The sequence below is a fragment of the Hemiscyllium ocellatum genome, chromosome 35 (assembly GCF_020745735.1).
Source record: "Hemiscyllium ocellatum isolate sHemOce1 chromosome 35, sHemOce1.pat.X.cur, whole genome shotgun sequence".
In the NCBI taxonomy this organism is placed as follows: Eukaryota; Metazoa; Chordata; class Chondrichthyes; order Orectolobiformes; family Hemiscylliidae; genus Hemiscyllium; species Hemiscyllium ocellatum.
In genome coordinates, this window is record NC_083435.1 from 38,739,168 (window position 1) to 38,760,048 (window position 20,881).

The window sequence follows — 20,881 nt, forward strand, 5'->3', positions numbered from 1 at the left end:
ATCAGACGGGATTTATTAAGGGCCGTAGATCATCCAATAATATTAGAAGGGTTTTGAATATGATCCAAGCCTGTCATCAGGCAAAGATACCAGGAGTAGTAATTTCATTAGATGCGGAAAAGGCATTCGATACGGTTGAATGGTCATATTTATTTTACACGTTGGAAAGGTTTGGCATTGGACAGGTGTTTACCAAATGGGTCTCAACATTGTATAATGACCCCAAAGCAGTTGTTATGACCAATGGTTTAAGATCGGATGGTTTCAGTGTGGGTAGGGGCTGCCGTCAAGGATGTCCTCTCTCACCATTGTTATTTACGCTAATAATTGAAACACTAGCAGAAGTTATATGGACTGATCCTAATATAACGGCCCCGAGGATTGGTACAGGTAAACACAAAATTACCCTTTATGCAGATGATGTTCTTTTATTCCTCAATAATCCTCTGACGTCAGTACCTCGTCTAATTCAAGTTATTAATACATTTAGTGCATTTTCAGGCTATAAAATTAATTTTTCAAAATCGGAGGCGATGCCAATGGGTGGCCTGGTTATGACACCCCACTTAGTGGACGGATCCCTTTTTCCCTTTCGTTGGTCCCTGGAGGGCTTCTTATATTTAGGTATTTTTATTACTCCAGTATTTGGTCAGCTGTATAGGGCTAATTTTGTGCAATTACTGGAAAGGATAAGGCAGGACGTCCAGCGATGGGGAGACCTTCCAATTTCCTGGTTGGGTAGAATAGCATTAATTAAAATGAATGTTCTGCCCCGTCTCTTATATCCTATGAGAATGCTCCCAGTGATGCTGCCAAGGATAGCCCTAGGTAAATTATATGGCTGGCTGGGTTCCTTTATTTGGAATCGTAGACGGCCCCTTATTAAGCTGAAGAAGCTACAGCTTCCACAGGCAAGGGGAGGACTGGATTTCCCAGACTTTAGGAAATATCAGTTAAGTTCCCTATTAAGTTACATAGCTGATTGGGTTTCATCTGATCCACAATCAATCTGGCTGGACATCGAGGCCTCCCAAGTAAAATACCCACTTACTAACCTCTTATTTTCAGACAAGAGGAAAATCATTGCAGATCACTGTAAAAACCCCATAATACTAAACACAATTAAGGCCTGGAATATAATGCGGCAAAATGAGGGTAATTTACATAAAACATCCCCCCATGCACCGATAGTAGGGGCATGGGGATTCCAACCTGGGTTTACAGATGCCACTTGTAAACTCTGGAGATCCAGAGGTATCTCATGTCTAGGGGACCCATTTAAAGATGGGGTCGTGATGTCCTTTGAACAGCTGCGTCAGAAATTCGGATTACCTAATGGAGACCTCTTTCGATACTTCCAAATTCGAGATTATATACAGAAGAAGACTACGTTAATAGATAGTCTTTATAAATCAGATAGAGAATGTAATGTCCTACGACCAGTGGGGGTATCCTCCGTTAGTACTATTTATCATTTACTACATGGTGAAGTTTCGGGAGATATGGACAATCTGCTTAAAACATGGGATCAGGATTTGGGACTGGAAATCTCTATAGAAACGTGGAATGATATTTGGGAAAATGCGAGAAGAATTACTATCTGTAACAGAACCCAGGCTATCCAGCTGAAGATACTTCATAGGGCCCATATAGCACCGGCTCGACTGGCAAAATTTAAGGCAGGAGCATCTCCAATGTGTCCCAAATGCAAAATAGAGGTGGGCACTCTTGTACATTGCCTATGGACTTGTCAGAAGATCCGTAGATATTGGAATAAAGTAGCAAGTACCCTGACAGAAATTTTAGGAACAGAAATTAGAGTGGACCCTGTATCTCTCCTTTTGGGCTTTTCGAACTTTTCCTCCCTAGATATGCATGGGAAGAGACTATTTTCTATTCTCTCTTTCTGTGCAAGGAAAAATATTTTGATGAACTGGGTGGCTGAGGGCCCCCCCTGGACTTTCAAATTGGCACAGATTAATTATGGAATATATTCCCCTTGACTTCCTCACAAATATGGTGCACCGAAAGACTGAATTATTTTATAAAATATGGCAGCCCTTTTTGAATTACATAAATGCAGATATTTCGGCCATCCTAACAAGGGCCTTTATTTAGTGAAGATTTCAGACCGGGCTGCTCCGGGGCCCCTTGGGAGAGGAATCCTGCGCGAATACGGGTTTTATTATATTTGATGTTTATACATTCCGAGCATGTAAGAGACTTAGATATACACTCTGGTTAGTTATAGGGTTAGATTAGTAGAAAGTTGAGTTTTGGATTTTTTAAATTTTATTTTGGTTTCTGTTTCTTTTTTTTTCCTTTGTTAAATTTTGACTATTGTATATTTGATTTAATTGTACATCAATGTTTGTATTTGAGAGTTTTGTTTATTTTTATAAACTTGCAAAAATGTTAAATTTCTAATAAAAATATCTTAAAAAAAACACTACATAGGACAAACAGAAAGACAGCCAATGATGCATATCCATGAACACCAACTAGCCACGAAACGACACGACCAGCTATCCTTAGTAGCCGCACACGCAGATGACAAGCAACATGAGTTTGACTGGGACAACACTACTATTATAGGACAAGCCAAACAGAGAACAGCCAGGGAATTCCTCGAGGCATGGCACTCATCCACAGATTCTATCAACAAACACATCGACCTGGACCCAATACACGGCCACTGCAGTGGACAGCTGGAAGCGGCAGATACAAACCACTATAAATACCGGAGGAAACATCACAGAACTGCTTCACAGGAGGCTCCCAAGCACTGAGGATGTCACCTAGACAGGGGACGAAATGTCTGCATCACAAATTCCCAGCTCGGCGAACAGAACCACAACAATGAGCACCCAAGCTACAAATCTTCTCCCAAACTTTAAATGGGATTCTGTAATTGGGTGGTGTTTTCTGGATAATCCTGAGTGAGTGAAGAATTATGCTGACAACTATTTAAGGATTGTCAGTCAAGCTCACAATATGGAGCATGCACCAGAAACTCACATAACTGTACACCGAACCTTGCTCTTTGCAAACAGACCTGTTTCGAACTCAATAAAATAGGAGACAGCCATTCACTGATTCATTTCTCAGCAATATCTTGACCAAACAAGAATTCACCAGCATGGTTTAAAATCTAAACAAAACCTGACAGTGCTTTGACGATCAATTATCATTCAGTGATGTTTTCTCCATGGGAATGTTCTTAACAATCAGGGTCTACTTGCTAGCCAATCAGTATTCTCCTCCTACAGTATAAATATTCCTAGCCTCCTGTCCCCATTTCCCAACCTTTTTGGTATTTCTTGTGAATTGTCCTGATGAATGCAAAATGAAAAGCTTTGAGAAAGTGTGCCTTTCTCACTCAACGTCGAATTTCTCACCTTACTCTGATGATCTCCTATCCATCAGGAAACTGATCATTTTCCACATGCTAAAGAACATCAATTGTAATTTGCTATATCATATTGGTTAATTGTACCTATTGCTGTGTCCTGTCTCTCCCACACAGTTGCTCCTCAGATTGCCATGTATCCTGAAGAGCCTGTCGATTGGGGACAGCCCAACACATTGATCTGTCTGGCTGATAGATTCTACCCTCCACACATCACCATGACATGGAAGAGGAACAGTGAGCCAGTGACTGACAGAGTCAACATTACGGAATTCTATATAAAACAGGATTATTCCTATCAGAGATTCACATACCTGAGCTTCATCCCGAATCCTGGAGACATGTATTCCTGTCACGTGGAACATGAGGGGCTGCAGGAACCAGCCACTGTTTTTTGGGGTTAGTATCAATTTGCTTATTTGGAAGCTGAGATTAGAACTGATTTATAACAAAATGCTGTATAATATCCAAACTGCACTGGTTATTCTTCCTTCATTAATTGGCTGATTATTCCTTACATTACAGCAACGACTACACTTCAGAATTACTTACTTGGCTGTAAAGCACTTTGGAATATACTGAGGTTATGAAAAGCACAATGTCATTGCAAGAATAATCTTACTTTAAAAGATTGATCTACATAGAATGGGGAAATGCTGTTCAATGTGTACAGTGCTCATGAATCCCTCTGCAGCTAATGTTCAACTAATGTCCAGACCTATAAAATAAAACTGAAACCAAAATGTTAGACAGTGGACCTTAGCCAGGCTTTGTCCTGTGGAAGCTATATACAGAGCAAAATCTTAGCATTGTGCTAAATGCCACATGTGCGTGTTACATTTTGGGCATTTTCTGTCTTGTAAACTGTATATAATTTTGACTTCCTGTATTTCAGATTATTCTCTTAATTCAGTTTTTCATTCATTAGATTACTTTCACAATTATTAAAAATCACACAACACCAGATTACATTCCAATAGGTTTATTATTTGGAAGCACTAGCTTTCAGAGCGCCGCTCCTTCATCAGGTGGTTGTGAAGCAGGACCATAAGACAACCACCTGATGAAGGAGCAGTGCTCCGAAAGCTAGTGCTTCCTAATAAACCTGTTGGACTATAGCCTGGTGTTGTGTGATTTTTAACTTTGTCCACACCACTCTGACACTGGCTCCTCCACATCCTCGCAAATATTGATATCGAGGTAGCTTTTGCAAATGGTAGTTGAATAATCTCTTGAGCTAAAAGGACATATTCTGTGCCTCCTTGAAGTAGAATTTCATCTTGAAACGTTTTAGGTTTTAACTGTGAAACAAATTAATTGAAGAATAAGTGTTTTATCCATAATCTAATCTGTATTTTTCACATTAATTCATAGAATATTATCTCTTCTATTTCCCTCTGATGTCTCTATATTGTTCCTACCCACAAGATCATAAAATCATAAGAAATAGGAGCAAGTGAAAGTCATTTAGCATGTCAAGCTTGCTCAGCTACTCAATAAAATCCATTTTCATCTAACTGTGGCTTCGGTTCTGCTCCTTGCCTACCTTAAAATGTTTTGACTCCTTTCTTAGCCAAGAATCTATGTTTTGAAAATATTATTGATCCTTTGAAAGGGAGTTAAAACATTAACAGTTACATCAAAGACGCCCACCCCAGACGCTCTCTCTCTCAAGTCAATCATTCTGCTGTCCACAGCAAAACCACACACCCCTGCAATTTTTAACTCCAGAGCCACTCAATATCCGAAGTGTGGAAATGCAGTCACATTGAGGGAGTAAAATTTGGGAAGAAGAAAATCCTTAATGGATTCTGGAATCTTTCTAAAGACAAATGTTAGACTAACTATTCCTACAGTTTCCTGGTTTTCTATCTCCCTCCTTTCTTGCATACAGATTAAGACTGACCATCAGGTACAAGGGACTTGTTGGCCTTTAGTTCCATTTGTTTTCTGAGTAGTATCTCTCTAATCATAGAGTCACAGAGATGTACAGCATGGAAGCAGACCCTTCGGTCCAACCCGTCCATGCCAACCAGATATCCCAACCCAATATCCCACCTGCCAGCACCCGGCCCATATCCGTCCAAACCCTTCCTATTCATATACCCGTCCAAATGCCTCTTAGATGTTGCAATTGTACCAGCCTCTACCACTTCCTCTGGCAGCTCATTCCATACACGTACCATCCTCTGCGTGAAAATGTTGCCCCTTAGGTCTCTTTTATATCTTTCCCCTCTCACCCTAAACCTATGCCCTCTAGTTCTGGACTCCCCAACCCCAGAGAAAAGACTTTGCCTATTTATCCTATCCATGCCCCTTATAATTTTGTAAACTTCTACAAGGTCACCCCTCAGCTTCTGACGCTCCAGGGAAAACAGCCCCAGCCTGTTCAACCTCTCCCTGTATCTCAGATTCTCCAACCCTGGCAACATCCTTGTAAATCTTTTTTGAACCCTTTCAAGTTTCACAACATCTTTCCGATAGGAAAGAGACCAGAATTGCACGCAATATTCCAACAGTGGCCTAACCAATGTCCTGTGCAGCCGCAACATGACCTCCCAACTCCTGTACTCAATACTCTGACCAATAAAGGAAAGCATACCAAACGCCTTTTTCACTTTCCTATCTACCTGCTACTCCACTTTCAAGGTACTATGAACCTGCACTCCAAGGTCTCTTTGTTCAGCAACACTCCCTAGGACCTGACCATTAAGTGTATAAGTCCTGCTAAGATTTGCTTTCCCAAAATGCAGACCTCACATTTATCTGAATTAAACTCCATCTGCAACCTTTCAGCCCATTGGCCCATCTGGTCCAGATCCTTTTGTAATCTGAGGTAACCCTCATCGCTGTCCACTACACCTCCAATTTTGATGTCATCTGCAAACTTACTAACTGTACCTCTTATGCTCGCATCCAAATCATTTATGTAAATCACAAAAAGTAGAGGGCCCAGCACCGATCCTTGTGGCACTCCATTGGTCACAGGCCTCCAGTCTGAAAAACGACCCTCCACCACCACCCTCTATCTTCTACCTTTGAGCCAGTTCTGTATCCAAATGGCTAGTTCTCCCTGTATTCCATGAGATCTAACCTCGCTAATCAGTCTCCTATGGGGAACCTTGTCGAACACCTTACTGAAGTCCATATAGATCAAATCTACTGCTCTGCCCTCATCAATCTTCGTTGTTACTTCTTCAAAAAACTCAATCAAGTTTGTGGGTCATTGTTGTGATTGTTTGAGTTCTGTTTCTCTGTTTTCCCACTGCATTTGTATGATTCTTGGGAAGATTGTTTGTATTTTCTGCTATGAAAAGTGCAGCAGGTCAGGCAGCATCCAAGGGTCAGGAGAATCGACGTTTCAGGCATAAGCCCTTCTTCAGGAATGTAGCATCTGCAGTCCTGACTTTCTCCTTTTCTGCTATGAAGACAGGCAGAAAAAAAAATTGGTTTAATTCTCTTCCATTTCCTTGTTTCTTGATCTTAATTCCTCATCCTCTATGAGACCATTCTGAAGTTGAAGAAAGAGGTGAGTCTGTCTTCATACAGGTGATATTGATAGTTTAATTGGGCAGAAAAGTGCCTATTGGAATGCAATTCAGAGAACTGCAAGGTTATGTATTTGGGAGGGTAAACATAGCAAAAGAACACACAATAAATGGGAGGGTATTGAGAGTGGTAGAAGAAGGAAGACCTTGGAGTTCATGTCCACAGATCCCTAAAGGCACAGCTCAGATGGTAAAGAAAGCAAATGGGATATTATGCTTCATTAGGTGAGGTACTTAATGCAAGACCTGGAATGTTATGCTGGAACTGTATCAGACGCTGGTTAGGCCACAGCTGGAGTTTTATGTACAGTCTTGGTTACCAAATTACAGGAAAAACGTAATTGTTCGAAGGACAGTGCAGAAGAGGTTCACAAATTTTACAATAGAGACTTAAAAATTGCAGCTATGAGAAATGAGTGTATCGAATTGCTACAGTGAAGAAAGGGGTCATTCAGCCCATCAAGTCTGCACCAACCCTTTGAAGAGCATCCCATTCAGACCCAGCGTCTATCCTGTAATTAGGCATTTTCCCATTGCTAATCCACCTAGCATACATTTCCCTGGACACTATGGAGAATTTGGCATGGCCAATCCACCTAACCCACACATCTTTGGACTGTGGAAGCACCCCAGTGGAAACCCACATAGACACGGGGAGACTGTGCAAGCTCCACACAGACAGCCTCACGAGGGTGGAATTGAAGCTGTGTCTTGAATACTGTGAGATGGCAATGCTGACCACTGAGCTATTGTGCTGCACCTAGACTAGAGTTGTTTGCTTTAGAACAGAGGACGTTGAGAGGTGACTTCGTTCAAGGGTAGGAAATAAAAAAGGATTTGGATGGAGTGGATAAGAGAGAACAATTATCAAAAGGCACAGATTGAAGATGATTGATAGAATGAGAAGAGGGGTTTTGAGGAAACATTTTTCACCTCGAGGGTGATGAATTTGCTGCTCGGGTTAATGGTTGAGAGGAAAACTTTCAGCTCATTTAAAAGAAACTTTTATCTGCCCCGAGTGTTACAGACAAGGTGAGCAGGATTAGAATGGGCAGCTAGTTTATTCAGTGGGCTCAGACACAATAGGCTGGATTGCCTCATCCTGTGCTGTAACATTTCTATGGATCTATAAGGAAGGATAACGGTCAAAAAGGGGAGGCTATCTGGGCCATTTCAATGGATGCATTTGTTGTAAGCAGTATCTGTATTCATGAGCTTGGAAGTGTTCTAGAGAGGAGAACAATCTCTCTGTGTCCCAACAACGGGTTGTTCCTTGTCTAGGGAATAGCAGAACTGCAATACCATTGCTGAAATCTGTAGAAAGCGGACCTTCTGTAAACTCCTCAGCAGGAGTATGATCTGATTAAAGCCCAAGTGCACTGCCCTGAGTTTCAGAATGAGGTAGAAGCACTGAGGATAGAGGAGGATTCAATATTGAACACCTTTGCACAATACGGAGGTGAAGTTTTGTTTGAAATCAGTTGAGCTCCTGATAAATTGGAATTTTTCCAATAAATAGGGCATTAAGTCAAATAATTCTAGACCCCCAACATAATACTGCAGTATCACTCCAGCAGACTGGCCTGCTGACATTCTTGAAACAAAGTAGGTTTCAAACTAAGAGAAGGACTTGCTTGTCTAAGTCACTGCAGTACTGACTGGGAGAATGAAGGAAGCCAATCAGATCTCCTTGGAAAACAACTGGGATATACTGACTCCAATATAGTGGGAAATTTGGAAGACTCTGCTCAGACATCTAGTAGGTAGAGTGGTAGAAAGGAAATCCACCATGAACACCTCTACATTGTCATAGAAGGCTTTGCTTCCACTTTGGCTACAGGAATGATATCTTGAGAGAAGCTGTGTCAACATAGTCGGCAAAGGGCCCATGCTGGTCTAAAGAGGCAATAGAACAGAAACTGCTCAAGGGTTGTCAGTCAATGAGCTTTGCTAAAACAGGATGGCTAGAATCAAGATCTCCTTTGCCAACAAATCATCATGAAATAGCAACAATCAATCGTGGTTTAATAGTTATCATGACTAAGACTAGTTTTAAATTCCAGTAAAACTCCACCGGCTGTTGTGTTGAAATATGAACCGATCCAGAGCACTAATAAGAGCTCTGAATTACTGGTGCAGTAACTTAGCTTTTTTTGAAAAATTCATTCATAGAATGTTGCTGAGTAGACCAGCATTTATTGTCCTTGAGAAAATAATGGTGAACTGCCTTCTTGAACCATTATATCCTTTGGGTGTAGGTAGACCCACAACAATGTTCGGCAGGGAGTTTCAGAATTCGGATATGGAGACAGTATAAGAACAGTGATATATTTCTAAGCCAGGATGGTTAGTGTTTGTATGCAACAGCAACTTCTGGAACTGCGTCAATGCTATGTTCGGTGTACCAATGCCAATCAGTGTGTGTGAATCACAGCAGTGTAGATGGAACATTACCCCTGAGTTGGCAACAGTGAAATCATGGCTGTATTGTGAAAGGTTAAACAGTGATGTGTATTTGTTATCCATAAAGAACCATACCCTCATAAATATGTTGCAGATCTTCCCATATTTGTTCACAAACCCATTACTTATAAGTACTGCAAACATCATTCCAACTTGTATCATTTGCAATGTTTTTGCCCACTCCAATCAGTTTACTGATAGTCCCCACATGACTCTCCAATATAGTGGTCAGGCTCCATACTATTTATGTCAGGCCTTGACCTGCTCCTGACTTGGTGTCACTTGACCCTAAAAGTTTCCTTAAATTGTGAAATTCGGGTTTGAACTCAATTAACTGTTAGTGTTCCAGTGTTGAATACTGTAGTGGTATCATTTATCAGATCAGGTTTCAGTCTGTTTTTCTCCTGGTCTACCAGCAATGTTCCACCATTCAACTGAGCTTGTAGCATTAACTGACCCATTAAAGTCTTACGGTTTGAGCATCGTGGGGGCAGGGTTATGTTGGACAGGTTTATGACAATGGATACCAACTGCTGATACACATTATCATACAAGATCCTATCATGAATTAACACAAGTCAATTTCCAGTAAATTAAAACATACACTAGACTAGTTAAATTTGGGAACTTAACCCAGTCTCTCCAAGTAATCTCCAGCCATCATCTATATGTGTCAAATGCACTATTACTTGCTCTCCAACAGTTACATTTAGTATTCAATATTGAGTGTTGAACTCCGTATTACTTGTGGTGCACTATCATCCAATCAGTTGTGGGAAGTTTGTTGGGTAGTACTCCTCATTCCCTCTGCTACAAACACCAATCCGTGTAACATAAAATGTTCTATAAATTAAACAGATCACCATCCTGGTCATCCCTGGTTTTCTGGATAAATTCTGCAAAACAAAATGAAAAAAAATGTATAAAACGCTTCAGCAGTCACCAGCTTTCCAGTGCCATTTTCCTTTTATGACTATGTAAACACATTTATCACTTTCATCAGTCGTTTTCTTAGCTCCACACTCCCTGTTAAGACACCCCTTGCCAATCTTACTGCTGTGCCTGTCATTAACTTGTATGGAGTCATTCTGCTGGGTGTCAGCTTAAGCCCCAACAGACTACTAAATAATAAATCTGCCCACCCTGTCATAGATGGCCTTGATCAATGCTTTCTTCAGCATTCTATTCATTCATTTGACTGTGCCTGAATTTTGTGGATGGTAAGGGACATGGACCTTTTGTTTTATGTCCAGCCATTTACAGATTGTCCCCATAAAATGTGTTCCCATTTTCCCAAATAGATCTGAATCTATTTGAAATGGCATTCCCAAACACATCCTCTGACATTTACCAAACAATTATAGCTGACCAGTCTAGTGTGGGAAATGCTTCTACCCTGGATGTAAGTTTGCTTGCCAAGCTGGAAGGTTTGTTTTCAGATGTTTCATCACCACACTAGCTAACATCATTAGTGAGCCTCCAGTGAATCACTGGCATTAGTGACCCACTTTCTATTTATGTGTTTAGATTTCCTTGGGTTAGTGATGTCATTTCCTGTTCTTTTTCTCTGAGGGAGGTAGTTGGGATCTAAATCGATGTGTTTGTTGATGGCATTCCAACCGGAACTCTATGCATGTCTCTGTTTGGCTTGTCCAAGGATGGATGTGCTGTCCCAGTCGAAGTGGTGTCCTTCCTCATCTATATGTAAGGATATCAGTGAGAGAGGGTCATGACTTTTTGTGGCTAGTTGATGTTCATGTATCTTGGTGGTTAGTTTTCTGCATGTCTGTCCAAATGTAGCGTTTGTTACCTTTCTTGGAAGGTATTTTGTAAATGATATTAGTTTTGCTTGTTGTCTGTATGGGATCTTTTAAGTTCATGAGTTGCTGTTTTAGTGTGTTGGTGGGTTTGTGGGCTACTATGATGCCAAGGGGTCTGAGTAGTCTGGCAGTCATTTCTGAGATGTCTTTGATGGAGGGGAGAGTGACGAGTGGAGGGTGACGCTTTTTTGTCTGCTTGTTTGGGTTTGTTGCTGAGAAATCGGCAGTCAATGTTCATTGGGTATCCATTGTTTTTCAATACATTGTATAGGTGATTTTCCTCTGCTCTGCATAGTTCCTCTGTGCTGCTGTGAATTGTGGCTCATTGACATAATGTTCTAATGCAGCTTCCATTGCGGGTGTTGTGGGTAAACAGAAAGCGAGTCACTAACAGCAATGCTTCACTGAAGGCTCACTGATGATGTTACCTAGTATGGTGACAAAACATCTGAAAACAAACCTTCCAGCTCAGCGAGCAAATTTACATCCAGAATCCCAACCTGAGCTACAAATCTTCTCAAAACCCACTAATGCTTGTACCCATCTGGTAAAATGGTCAATGATGAATGAACAGTTTTGCTTCCCCCATTTGATGGAAAAGGTCCCATGGAATCTATCAGCATTTGTTGCCATGACCCACCTCAGATGCGACAACAGACTTTAAGGATCATTCTGGTTTATACTGTGCACATGTCAGACATTGCTGACAATATTTGGTGACATCTCTTCCCTTCTCTGCCACCCACCTGCACCTTCCTATCCAGCTCCATGATATATTTTCAAATCAGATTTTACCTTATATATCCCATCTTTTTACCAAATTTCTACTTTTAAGTGCCTCCTCTCTTTCTCAATGATTTCTTTCTTCTTCATCAGCGTCTCTGTATAACTTTACCCCATTTACCTCCTCACTCCAATTGTTGCTGTGTCCCTCAGGTAGCCCAGACTAGTTGCTGTCACCTCCTTAGTGCCTGAATCTAAACATTGCCCAATTCAGTGCAGTGCCACCTTCTGCTGGGCTTTGACCTTTATCATTGCTACCTCTCTAATGTAACTTTGTAGCCTCCGCTGCCATCCTTACCTGATCTGGCCTACATGTGGATCTAGACCTTCAGCAATGTGGTTGACTCTCAGCTACCCTCTGAGCAATTAGGGGATAAACATTAAAGCCAGGTCTTCATCCCATGAATTTTAAAGTGGAGCAGGAGTAGACCACTAAGTCCATCATGCCAACTCCACCATGAACTAAGATCATGGCTGGTCAGCTTTTGACCTTAACTACCTACTGCCCCATTACCATTGTTAATCAAAAACTTAATTTAGCATTGAATAGTTTCAAAGACCCATTCTCCACAGCGAACAAAGGAAGGGATTCCAAAGAGGAGAAAGTGAGGTCTGCAGATGCTGGAGATCAGAGCTGAAAATGTGTTGCTGGAAAAGCGCAGCAGGTCAGGCAGCATCCAAGGAACAGGAGATTCGACGTTTCGGGCATAAGCCCTTCTTCAGGAATGAGGAAATTGTGTCCAGCAGACTAAGATAAAAGGTAGGGAGGAGGGACTTGGGGGAGGGGCGTTGGAGATGTGATAGGTGGAAGGAGGTCAAGGTGAGGGTGATAGGCCGGAGTGGGGTGGGGGCGGAGAGGTCAGGAAGAAGATTTCAGGTTAGGAGGGCGGTGCTGAGTTCGAGGGATTTGACTGAGACAAGGTGGGGGGAGGGGAAATGAGGAAACTGGAGAAGGGATTCCAAAGACAAGCGAACCTCTGAGAAGAGAAAACCCTCCTCATCTGTTATATTTTTAAACTGTGCCCCTTAGCTTAAGATCCCTCCATGATCAGAAGCATCCTCCCCCTTTTACCCCCTCAACATCTTATGTATTTCAATAACATTACCTCTTATTCTTCTAAATTCCAACCTGATGAACCTTTTCTCATAGGATAACCCCTATGTCCCAGGAACCAGCCTTTTAAACCTTTATGACCATAATTAAAATTAGATGAAACTTAAATAACTATCTGAAATAACTACACAGAGGCCGGTATCCCATCATCAAGTCCCCCTTTATTTCCTTTGAGTCAATCTCCTGACCTGACGAAATTCTAAATCTCTTGGTTATGTATATATTTTTGTATTTGCATTTCAGACAGTTTATTCTACACACATTCACAATGACACAGAGCAGCTGTAGGAGCATCCCAAAGACTTTATTTTGAACTAGAGATACTATGTACACTAAGTGCCATGTGGTGACCGGACTTCTGAAACATTGGGCTCATGGATCTGAAGGGGTGCCTTCATCTCATCATGAGAACAGATAATGGGGGCTGGGGGTGGCAGGTACCAGTGGGGTGGGAAAGAAGAGGCACAGACAGATGTCTAGTTGGTTTTGAGGGAAAGTAAAGATCCATTAGGCTAACCTGCAACTGAATGAATTTGACTGTCGGACAACATGGGCTAAATTATTCAGCTTGAAGAAACACAACAACTCTAATCTGTACCACAGAGCCAGTAGTGATAGCCCCCTGTGACAACCCTGGAAAGGAATTTACCAAGGTGGCAAAACCTTGAACCTGACAAGGGTGACATTTCTCCACAGCCCGAGTTTGTTCATGTGGAATCTGAGGAGCTGCCTTCACCTTTTGGTTCATTTCTAATGGCAAGGCCCTCCCTGGCCTCTTTCATTCAATCCTGTAATCACTCCATACAATATCCTACCAGCTCACTTTACTATCTCCTTCCCATTACACAATCCTCCTGTGAGACCCAAAGAGTGGCTGATAGAGACAGTGTAGAGGGACCTTTATTCTATCTAATCCCATGCTGTACCTGTGCTGGTAGTGTTCAATGGGCACTGTGTAGAGGGAACTTTACTTTCTGTAGCTATCCTGCAAGTGTTTGATCTGGACATTGGGTTCCTAAAATGAACAGCACAAGTCTTCTCTGAACTTTTGATAAAGTCAACTACACAAGATGGTTCGGACAGCAGCACTACATTTCAATATACTCGATCAAGACAGGAAGCATTTGTAAAGACACTGTGCTCCATCATGCGGTTGCAAGCAGCCAACATCCAGACAAACCTCCAAACAGCCAAATCCTGTTATTGCCCACCCCCAACTATATATCCAGGGATATAGACCTGGTCTTTCTCTTGTAGCTTCTCTTGCGATGTTTTTCCCAGGTCGTATTCCTCTAATTCAGACTCAGACACAGGAGGACCGTGCCCATATTTTGCATCCAGAATGTCTTGGGAGAATTTCCTCCTCTTCATTTGGCAGTAATGGTATCAAAGCTGTATTCATTTCAGACTCTGAGGTTTACTTGACACTAGATGGAGGGAGTGCACCTGCAGTTCCTGACAAGCATTTCTGGCTGTTCTGAGAGGCCAGGTATGTTTTGCTGCAGACTTTTTGTGAGGTAACAGCTTTCAGGTGATTCACATGTTTTTTTTTGGACTGTGTCACCCACCCGAACTTCGTAAGTCACGGGATCTGATGTCACATCAACCTCATCTCATATCCATACAGGTTCATTTTCATGGTTCTGGTACAAACCTCATCCCTGGATTAAATTGTCTCTCTTGCTTAAGGAGGCCTGTGGCCAGCATTGGTGCTCCTGCTGCCCTTTCACCTCTGCTCCCCAGGTCTGGGTATATCAGGTTTAATCTGGTGTGGAGTCTTCTGCCCAACAGCAACTTTGCTAGAGTTATCCCTGTTGTTGCGTGTTGGGTGATACTATTATTGAACAGGAACTGGGACAGTTTGGTCTCAAGTGACGCTGTAGGCTGCTCCTTCAAGCCCACCTTCAATGGTTGGACCACTCTTTCTGCTATCTGTTGGATGATAGATGCTATGGATGTGTCCTTATGTGTCAAATGCCATTGGACTTTAGGAAATATTCAAATTCCCTGATAATAAATGTTGTCCCATTGTCCATTACCAAAACTTCATGCAGTTGTGTATCGTAAATGATACTCATCCCTGAGGTTACCGAACAAACTTTATGTATATCTAATCACTTTGACCAGGAACATTGACGCCATGAAAGGACCAGTATAGTTGACATATATCTGAGTCCAGGGCTTACCTGGCAATCCCACAAATATGTGGGTGCCGCTGGTGGTAATTTTTCTCCTTTTGGCGCTCTGGGCACTGCCCACCAATATAGCTGTGTCAACCCCAGGCACCAGACATAGCTTCTTACAAACATCTACATCTTGGAAACCCCTGGATTGCCCTGGTGAAGTTTGGCCAGTATCTGGCAGGGACCTGTCCTTGGGACAATTACAGGAATATGCCATCCTCTGCACTAATCTGATCTCACCAGCTCCAAAAAAGGTTTCAATCTTGGTTGCAGTGGGCTTTCTGTTTTCCTCATTATCACCAGCTGTTTGAGTTTTGCAAAGATAGGATCTTTTTGTGTCCAGATATTGTCCACAGTGACTGGAAAGTGGTCCAGAAAACTTAAAATCAAAATGGACTATTCCATGGAGATACCATTGGTGGAATACCAGCAGCTGTAAGGGTGCCAAGATGGAGGCCAGGTTATGTGTGAACTTTCAGTAGTAGTTAATTTATTAGTCCTACCTTGTCCCTGCCTGCCCTGACTTTGACTCGCTTCTGTTCTCAACTGTACCAGTCTCAGATTGATCTCTTTCCTCATTATCTCCCTGGGTGTTTCCGCTTCCCCCCCCCCCCCCCACCCCCCACCCTTCTTACTAGTTTAAATCCTCCCAAGCAGCTCTAGCATATCTCCCTGCCAGTATATTAGTCCTCTTCCAATTTAGGTGCAATCTGTCTTCCTTGTACAGGTCACTTCTACCCTAAAAGAGATTCCAATGATCCAAACATGTGAATTCTTCCCCCAAACACCAGCTCCTCAGCCATGCATTCATCTGCTCTATCCTCCCATTCCTGCTCTCACCAGCTCGTGGCACTGGGAGTAATCCAGATATTATTACTCTCGAGGACCTCTTTTTTAAATTTTCTGCCTAACTCTCTGTAATCTCCCTTCAGAATCTCAACCTTTTCCCTTCCTATGTCGTTGGTTCCAATGTGGAGAATGACTTTTGCTGGCCCCTCTCCCCCGTGAGAACACTCTGCACCCTCCCTGAGACATCCTTGATCCTGGCACCAGGGAAGCAACACACCATTCTGATTTTTCTGTGCTGGCCACACAAACGCCTGTCTGTACCACAGACTAGAGAGTCCCCTAATACAATTGATCTCTTGGAACCCGACATACCCCTCGTTGCATTAGAGCCAGTCTCAGAAACTTGGCTGTTTATGCTATGTTCCCCTGAGAATCCATCACCCCCTACATTTTCCAAAACAGCATACCTGTTTGAAGTGGGTATATCCACAAAAGACTCCTGCACTAGCTGCCTACCTCTCACACCCTTCCTGGAGTTAACCCATCTCTGTGACTGTATCTGAGACATACCCCCTTCCTATATCTGCCATCCATCACATACTGTTGCTGTTCCAAATTCCTCATTGCTTCTAACTGTCTCTCCAACCGATCCATTCAAGCTGATAAGATTCACACCAACAGTATTTATGGCAGATATAATCCGCAGTAACCCTTAAATTCTCTTTAAACTCTCACATCTGACAAGAAGCACATATCACTCTACTAAAGGCCATTTTTGCTCCTTCACAATCTACAGACCCAGAAAATAACACCATCTTATTCCTCCACAAAACACTGCTCCAGGTTAAATTAATAGTTATGGCTTATATTTTAAGTTTAATCAAGAGACATATCTCAAAAACATATAATCAAGAAATAATCCACTCTACTCACTACTGCAGACTTTCTGTAGGTCACGCTTAAAATCAATACATATCTGCTTCTGTGCTGTGAACTTCACCCAAACAGTTCCTCCAAGATTAGTTGTGAAATTCACTGATTGTTAATTTTCCCCGACTCACTCCGATGTCCAGCGATACATGCATTCAAACAGCAAAGGCAGTAACTGTGCAGGTTCACTGCTGTGTCAGTTTGTTTCTCTCTCTCCAGCACGGTCCTCACCATGTGCTTCCTTTGTCTGCTTTTCTCCCTTTTAAAACTGCTGTTGTTTTGACTTTTTTCCCCAAAGTTCCAAAACAATGCAACAGCATATAAAACAGTAATTGCTGCTCCTGGAATTTGAGGAAATCACCTCCAACACCTAAAATACCTCAAAAAAGGAGCAACTGTTATAGCCAGAAATTTTTCCCATCCTCCATCTTGGATTACCCAGAATCCATTGCTACAAGATGATTAGGGATTTAGATAGGGTTGACCATGAGAACCTTTTTCCACGTATGGAGTCAGCTATTACGAGGGGGCTTTCCATTAAATTAAGGGGTGGTAGGTATAGGACTGATGTTAGGGGTAGATTCTTTACTCAGCGAGTCGTGAGTTCATGGAATGCCCTGCCAATAACAGTGGTGGACTCTCCCTCTTTATGGGCATTTAAACGGGCATTGGATAGGCATATGGAGGAAAGTGGGCTAGTGTAGGTTAGGTGGGCTTGGATCGGCACAACATCGAGGGCCGAAGGGCCTGTACTGCGCTGTATTTTTCTATGTTCTATGTTCTATTAGGACTTCCTTGAGGCAGCTGTTTCCAAACTTAAAAATGTTGAGCCAATATAGGTCAATCTTTCTCAACCAATTTCACCCCAATAGGTTTGGGCCCAAGCCTCTTAATTCCATCAGTGGTAACTGCACCAACTGCTTCTCCCAAGAGACCGGAAGCAAAGTCATACACTTAATCTGTAATGGTTGCCCAGTGTATGTTCTCAGTCTGGCTGAGGTCTTATGCAAATTTAAGGGTTGGAGTCTTGAGTGAACCTTGTTAAAGACAGATTCTGCAACCATAGGTACAACTGCACCAGTATCAACCTCCATGGGAACTGGGTGACTATTTAACCAAACATCAATTTTAATTGGTTCTGATTTGGATGTCACTAAGCAATTTCATTGTCCCGATCCACATGTAAGGGGACTTTCCAGAGTATGCACTTTCCTAGGTACCAGCCCACGAGTTTTCTTACTCAAGTCAGGCCTTGTAGGACTCCTTTGCGGTCTCGAATCCACATACCCGCAGCAATTACAATGGCTTCCTGGCCCAGATCCTGAAGCACATTTTAGCCAGGTAAAAACAATGACTGCAGATGCTGGAAACCAGATTCTGGATTAGTGGTGCTGGAAGAGCACAGCAGTTCAGGCAGCATCTGAGGAGCAGTAAAATCGACGTTTCGGGCAAAAAGCCTTCATCAGGAATAGAGGCAGAGAGCCTAAAGGGTGGAGAGATAAGCTAGAGGAGGGTGGGGGTGGGGAGAAAGTAGCATAGAGTACAATAGGTGAGTGGGGGAGGGGATGAAGGTGATAGGTCGGGGGGAGGGGGAGGGTGGAATGGATAGGTGGAAAAGAAGATAGGCAGGTAGGACAAGTCATGGGGACAGTGCTGAGCTGGAAGTTTGGAACTAGGGTGAGGTGGGGGAAGGGGAAATGAGGAAACTGTTGAAGTCCACATTGATGCCCTGGGGTTGAAGTGTTCTAAGGCGGAAGATGAGGCGTTCTGTCTCCAGACGTCTGGTGGTGAGGGAGCGGCGGTGAAGGAGGCCCAGGACCTCCATGTCCTCGGCAGAGTGGGAGGGGGAGTTGAAATGTTGGGCCACAGGGCAGTGTGGTTGATTGGTGCGGGTGTCCTGGAGATGTTCCCTAAAGCGCACTGCTACGCGGCGCCCAGTCTCCCCAATGTAGAGGAGACCGCATCGGGAGCAACGGATACAATAAATCATATTGGTGGATGTGCAGGTAAAACTTTGGATTTGGAAAGTTCCTTTAAGGCCTTGGATGGAGGTGACGGAGGAGTGTGGGCGCAAGTTTTGCAATTCCTGCCACCTGGTCACGACTCGGCTTGTTGTGGGGTTCTGCTGTGGGCTAACCTAGGGTCCGTCTGCTCAGGATATGTCCTGAGTGAGGCTATGCAATTACCTACACTCAGATTGTATTCATCAAGCTCATTCGGATGGGTGAGGGAGTCTACTTCCAATGAAATATCCTGCAACTCATATGATCCACTTGTTGAATTTTCCAATGATAAAGCCAGTGGTAGTGCCTGTTTGAAGTCCAGTTGGGTTTCAGCTGTATGATTACTTCATGAATCCCACATAACAATTGGTCTCTCAGTATCTCATTCAGGGTTAACCCAAAATCATACGCTTCTACCAGTCATCTTAATCTAGTCAAAAATTCCAATACAGATTCCCCTGATTCTCTAACAACTTAATAAAACTGATAGAGTCTCAGGATTACAGGAGGTTTGGGATCATAATATTCCTTGTTTGCAGTTACACTCTGCCATGGCTGACACCTGAATTGAGCTGGGACCAATGTTCCAGCAAAAAGGGTAAATAGGCTGGCCAACAGGAGTATAAATGAGGAATTGCAAGGGGTGGGGGTGAAACTTACCCAACTGGGAAACAAAGCAGCAGGTTCACATCTCTAGCGATGGATTCAACTGCATGGAAATATATGGCAGGTGTAACAGGAAAAGAGAACTCAGGAGAGGTTATTAAAGTCTCCAGCACAGACACAAGTAGGACAGAGTATTTGGAAAGGATTAGCAATCAAACTTGAAACACACTAGACAAACAAATGACAATGAGAAGAGGGACAGTTAATACAGGACTGAAGGTGTTATACCTGAATGCATACAGTATGGGAAATAAGGTAAATGAGCTTGTAGTACTGATCAAAATTGACAGGTACGATGTGGTGGGCATCACACAGACGTGGCTGTAAGGGGATCAGGATTAGGAGCTGAATATTCAAGGATATACATCCTATCAAAGATAGGCAGATGGGCAGAGAGGGAGCGGTTGTCTTATTAGTAAGAAATGAAATTAATAGTAAGAAACAAAGTAGGGTCAGATGGTGTAGAATCTGTGTGGGTAGAATCGAGGAACTGCAAAGTTAAAAAAAAACATAGTTGGAGTTATGTACAGCCCTCCCAACAGTAGTCAGGAGCTGGAGTGCAAGATACACCAGGAGGTAGAAAAGATGTGTAGGAAATTCAAAGTTACAGTGATCATGGGGGGCTTCAATGCGCAAGTTGGTAGTGGATTACAAGTAAAGGAATTTGTGGAATGTCTATGAGATAGCCTTTCAGAGCAGCTTGTAATGATGTCCACCAGGGAACAGGCAATACTGGATGTAGTATTGTGCAATGAAGCAGACTTGATAATGGAGCTTAAGGTGAAGGAACCCTAAGGAGGCAGTGATTGTAATATGATTGAATTTACTCTGCAATTTGTGAGGGAGAAGATAGAATCAGAGGTAACAGTATTACCGCTAAATAAAAGCAATTACAGAGGCATTAGGGGAGAGTTGGATAGAATTGACTGGGAGAGGAACAGGAATGGCAGGAGTTTCTGGGAGTAATTCAGGAGAGATTCATCCCGAGGGAAAAGAAGGATGGTACAGGGAGGATAAAGCAACCACGGCTGACTAGGAAAGTCAGGGATAGCATAAAAGCAAAATAAAAAACATATAATGTGGCGAAGGGCAATGGGAAACCAGGGGGATTGGGGAGCTAACACAGGGCAACAAAAAAAGGAGGGAGAAAATCAAATATAAGGGTAAGCTAGC

At 42.7% G+C, this 20,881-nt stretch overlaps 1 protein-coding gene across 1 annotated transcript in view; it reads left to right on the plus strand.

The window, feature by feature from the left end:
* The window catches only part of LOC132832381 (H-2 class II histocompatibility antigen, A-U alpha chain-like), a 68,787-nt gene that overhangs the window by 23,706 nt on the left and 24,200 nt on the right, over positions 1-20,881 (plus strand). The window contains exon 3 of the mRNA XM_060850331.1: positions 3,527-3,808. Coding sequence (XP_060706314.1) covers positions 3,527-3,808 — 282 coding nt within the window. The remainder of the gene's footprint in view (positions 1-3,526; positions 3,809-20,881) is intronic.